The 5,589-nt window shown below is 34.6% G+C and overlaps 1 protein-coding gene across 1 annotated transcript; it reads right to left on the bottom strand.

Moving 5' to 3' along the window:
- Positions 1 to 867: 867 nt before the first annotated feature.
- LOC140809379 (uncharacterized) lies at positions 868 to 3,268 on the bottom strand. The gene is made up of 2 exons (XM_073166976.1): positions 1,527 to 3,268; positions 868 to 1,287 (listed from the first exon to the last, which is right to left on the bottom strand). Exon 1 carries the CDS (start codon positions 3,199 to 3,201, stop codon positions 1,531 to 1,533), a length of 1,671 nt encoding a protein of 556 aa, XP_073023077.1. The 5' UTR covers positions 3,202 to 3,268; the 3' UTR covers positions 868 to 1,287; positions 1,527 to 1,530.
- Between the last annotated feature and the right edge of the window lie 2,321 nt (positions 3,269 to 5,589).

The raw sequence follows: 5,589 nt of genomic DNA, 5'->3' as shown, positions 1-5,589 counted from the left end.
AAAAAAACAAGTCGTGTTAGTACTGATAGGTAATACATCACATCATTTTAATACACAAATTTTAATTAATTTTTTTTAACATCTTCTTAGTAAAAGAAAAAAAATGCATGTATATGTCAATAATTAATAACACTCTTTCACATGAGATAATTCTTCCATAACAAGCGTCCAACAATTATTTAAAATAATAAAAAAATTATGCAATTCACGTCCGATTAATTGACAGTGACTTGCTTTTAAACGAAAAAGAAATTATACAAGTCGCGTCATGTCATTAGACGTGACTTAAATTTTTTTTAAAAAAATTGCATGTCTCTTGGCGTGAAACATTACTTTCAGGAAATTATTTTTGCTTACTTTATTTATTAAATTATTTAAAAATTTGTTGTCAACAGTAAAAAAAACCCCTTTAGACGATTGTCACTTATTTATGTGGAGGTCAATACAATATTTTGACGATACTTATGAGGACGACAATTTTTAAATAGGTCATACTTGGTTTTTTTAAAAAAATAAATAAATAAATAGTTATCCCCTACATATTTTCAATACAGGGAATATTATTTTGTAAAAAAAAAAGAAAACCACGAGTCCATTTGTCATAATTTTATTTATTACTAATAGACAAGAGATCTTTTTTCGTGTTTTCAATCCATTAATCATGATAATAAGATGAAGTGCAAAATGTGAAATGCTTTTCATCTGCTTAGATACAGGTAGAAAATGAAATCAAAATTTAAGATTATGAACAAAACATTAATGCCCCTCTTCCATCGCAGTGCCAATCGTCAGCTGAAGTTGGTCACACAGAAAAATATATTTTAAATATTACAATATATTTTTAAGAAATTTAGAATATGTAACAAATGCAGAAACTCTTGGTTCAAACTTTGGTGCCAAAATTGAACAAAACGTATCAAATGTTGATGTACAACATGAGAAACATTGGGAATTCAGTGAAAGTAATATGCCTTTAAAAAAACATTGTGCTTCCATGACATCACACATTTTTCTGGGACAAAAAACAAAACAGTCTGCACATAAGATATCGGATAATCTACAAGAGTAAAGGAGGCATAAACATTCTTCCTACAGCCCATCAGATTGAGCTTCCAAAACTTTGCTCGTTAGAAAAATACATCACGATTCACAATTCGGTTGCATCATGCATCTAAAGAAGGCCGAAGCAGATACGTCCTCAGTCAGAAGCGCCTTCTGTATGACTGTTCAGTCTACTAGCAAAGAGTGACTAAGCGCAGATGCAAGCGAGTTGCACACTATTATCACCTGTTGGATGCAGATCATAATAATAGAACTTAATACTTTTTCAAACAAACGCATGCAACCATGTCTAACTTGTAGACGAATAATTAATTACCAAATAGCAACGACTTGGACTGTATTTCTAAATAAATTTATCCAATATCATTTTTCCAACACTCAGCTCATTCATTTTTAGTCAGCCAAATAGAGAAGTAACCGTGATGAATATTCACTATGAAAGAAATAAAGTAAAAATTACACACCATATCAATCATCCGCAACCTCACCAATCCTTCCACTGAATGGGTCGTGAGAAGGAGCTGAATCCTGCCCTATATGATGCTGAACCAACCGCTGCAAATCAGCCATGACCTTCTGTTCACGCTTGGCCTTCTCCTCATAGTTAAACATCGCCAATGCCCGTTTATCCTCTGCACTGTAAACCTGGTTTTCTTTTCTGATACGAATTGCATTCATCCTCTGATGTCTGCTACCACTCATAACATAGCCAAGAGTCTCGAACTTAGAAATCTCTTCAGCTGAAAGACCCACTTCACCTCTACGAGGGATACGCTTCCCTTGCTGAACATATTGGGCTATGGCATCACCTTCACCAGGCCTGAGCGCACCGCCATAGCTTATATGCCCTTCCGCTCTTGGCAAAGGCATCGGACCCACATCTGCATCATCATCCAACGCAGGCTTCTTCCCTAATTCAATCATTTCCTTGAACTTAATCACCTCGTTATTTTCATCATTATTCACATCAACTTCATTCACCTTTTCTTTAACACCATTTGCATCCTTTTCCGGATCAGAATCGCTCTCATGTGAGTATGTGCTAGGGCTCTCTGATTTTCTCTTCCTCTTGCTTCTTTTAGACCTTTTTGATAAATCATGCTTCGGTTTCTTCAACACCGTCAAATCATTAACATCAGAACTTTGAGTTTCACTTTCGCCTCCACTGTCAAGATCACTCGATAAGCTCTTCTTCTTACTGCTGCTCTTTCTCTTAAAACTTGTGTTTATCTTACCACTCTTCTTTCGATTTCTTCTCCGTTGTCTCCTCTCTTCTTTCGATTCATCATCAGTGGACCCCTCTGAATCACTGTCACTTTCAGGAACAGATTTTGATCTCCTACTTTTGGGTTTAGAACTGGATTTTCTAACCGTCCTTCTTTTCCTTGACCTAGAATCGTTTGTTTCCGATTCAGAATCAGCAGACTCCAATTCAGAATCGTTGTCACTCTCAGAAACATATCTTGTCCTCCTGCTCTTGCGCATTGAATCAGATTTTCTAACCTTTCTCTTCGTTTTTAACCTAGAATCACCCGACTCAGATTCAGAATCAGCAGGCTTCGACACAGATTCCCTCTCCGACAATTTTCGTATGCTTGGCTTTACTTTACAAACCTCTTTATCAAGACTGTCGTCTTCGACTCCGTGGTAATCTTCTAATTTCCCATCCAACGCTGTACACGAATCCCTAGGGGGACTAGGAGTACAATTCCATATACAAGTCTTCAAATTTTTCCTCAGTCTCTGGCGCTTGAGCCGACGGTATTCTTCATAACCTAGCCCTTTCAGCTCTTCATCAGATTGAGGATCCATATCATGCCCATTTCTAAAATCGCGATCGAGATAGTTGTTCCTTCGATTATCATAATTGATTTCATTTCTTTCGCCAGACTTAAGAGTTCCGTCGATCGCAGGATATGAGTAGTCAGGGGAAGAACGATTGTACCTGTCATAACCGTTGTTGTAGGGGCTCCGACTACCATAACTACGGCCACGACCGCTTACGTGGTTAGGGCTCCGGCTTCGGCTTCGGCTTCGGCTTCGGTTGCGCCAGTTGCTTTGACGTGATTCGGGAGAATAACGAATATTTCGGCGACGGCGGTCTTGCGGAATTTCTACGGCGGATGAGATCCTAGCCATGATAAGATCCGAACAATTGGAAACGGATGGGAGATCTAGGGTTGGGACTTATATACTACGTAGCAAATCTTTCGTACCACGACTTTTTGCATATATATTTTTAGGCAAATTTGAGAAAAATACGTCGAACCATTTTTTAATTAAGATTCAATGTTTAACTATAATTTTTAAAAAATCCATATATGACAATGTTATATTTTTATTTTTAACTCTTTACAAACTCAAATTTACAATTTTGTCATTTTATTATTTTATCCACAAAATTTACACATGTCTTCTTCATCAAAAATATAATTTTAAAAAATACTATTTCTCAATTATCATTGAATAAGAGTAAATACTTATTTTGACATACAAAGTACCTATTACGAGGAGTCTGAGCTTTAGCTCTAATGGTCTCACCTTGTTTCCCCTTATATGACTCAGGTTCGAGTCCTCTCATCCCCTAGAATATGATTTTAAAAAAACACATATTATGGGGTTTCATATAATTGATTTCTCTTTTTGAATACTCCAAATATATAAAAAATATTATATTTTCGAGTAATCACCATAAATTCCGTCATTATTGGTCTTTTCATGAAAAATGAATTAGGATGACTATTCATGTCATTTATTTATTTTTTTAAAACATATAGATCATCTCTAATCATGAAATAAGATTAATTTTATTTATTTTGACATACAAAATAACTATTTTGAGTTCCAAATGCTTGATTTAGCTATCTGAATGTTCCAAATATGTAATAATATACTAGATCTTCGAGCTATTACCATAAATTCAATAATTATTGGTCTTTTCATTGAAAATGTGTTAAGATGACTTACTCATGTCATCTAATTTTTGAAAAACACAATTTCTCATTCATCATGAAATTAGAAAATTACTTATTTTGACCGATAAATTACTTATTTTGGGGGTTTCAAATCTTTGAAGTTAATATTGAGTTATACTGATGATGACATTCGTGAAGTAAAAATGTGATACATAAATTAATACAAATAATACATAATTCGACTCCACAAATACTTGATTTTATCCTTTAAATACTCAAATTCGATTATCTGGGGATGTCAAAGTATATAGTTTGAAGTTAATATTGAATATCCTTTGATGATGAGATTTGTAAATTAAAAATGTGCTATCTAAATTGGTGTAAATAGTACTTAATTCGATATTCATATATATTTGATTTTACCTTTTTAAGACTTAATTTTGATTATTTTGGGATATAAAAAAATATAGTTTCAAGTAACATTAAGTTACTTTTGATGTGTCATTTATGAAGTTAAAATGTGGTACCTAAATTAGTATAAAAAGTATCTAATTCGAGTTTACCAATAATTTATTTTACTTACTAAATAACAAAAATTAATTAATTTTTATGTCAAAATAAATAGTTTGAAGATGATATTGAATGGTCTTTGATGATGATGTTCGTGAAGTAAAAATATGATACCTAAATTAGTACAAGGAAAAACCTAATTCGAGTTACAAATAGTTGAACATTCAAAATAGCTTCCATTTCCGCTTGATGTTCAGCAGAGAAAATCTCTAGATTCGACAGTGATTGAGATGGGACAGCATCTGATTCTGCCATGGGTTGGTCTGCTGATCGAGCTTCTGGTTGGACCACATCATCAGCTTGAGCTGCTTCTAGTGCAGTAGAGACAATAAGAACGATAGATTGAATGACTTCATCAACTGAAGCCAATTCTCGAATAGAGAGAAATGATGATGATTGAGTAGGCTGCTTCTGGGATGCAGGAGTACTGGAAACCTTAGCTTCTGAGAGAGCTATAGTCCCTTCCTCAACAGGCTTAGTATGAATAACATTTGGGATGAAGCCTACTAAATATTGTATAGGCTCTCCAAAGGCATGTTCTTGAGCAAGAAGTTGCTTGTTCATCAATCGCAGTCGGTCAGTCAAAAGATGGATCACATTCTGATCCTGAGCAGTAGTGGAAATCATGGAGTCAAAATTAGACTGAAGAGTCTTTAAAACAGATTCCAGCTTCTGTTGTTTCAGCTGCTCAAGAATGAAGCTTCGTCTTCTCATTGCTTCAATCACATTGTCAGTCTTATCAAAAACCTTCTTTTCATTCTTCACCATTTTTCCATATGCACCTGGTGTTCTGAAATATGTGATTGGATGAAAAACTCGAACTTTATGCCAATCATCAAAGAAAGTTATGCCTTCACTGGCAGATTTCTCAATCTCCTCCAAGTGAAGATCAATAGCAATGTGAACAGATGATTTGGCACCGAGAGATTTGTTACAGTAGGTGCCTGTCGAGCCCAGTGTTGGCCGAGTGTTCACAATGAAACTCTATGTATAAACAATATTTTTTTTAATAATATTTGAAATTATTGTTTTGACACATCTC

The sequence above is a fragment of the Primulina eburnea genome, chromosome 13, assembly GCF_022965805.1.
Source record: "Primulina eburnea isolate SZY01 chromosome 13, ASM2296580v1, whole genome shotgun sequence".
NCBI lineage: Eukaryota > Viridiplantae > Streptophyta > Magnoliopsida > Lamiales > Gesneriaceae > Primulina > Primulina eburnea.
This window is presented reverse-complemented; position numbering and strand designations above follow the sequence as displayed.

Bases quoted from the DNA above. Each gene is read 5' to 3' on its own strand.
- LOC140809379 (XM_073166976.1), bottom strand. From the start codon at position 3,201: ATGGCTAGGATCTCATCCGCCGTAGAAATTCCGCAAGACCGCCGTCGC.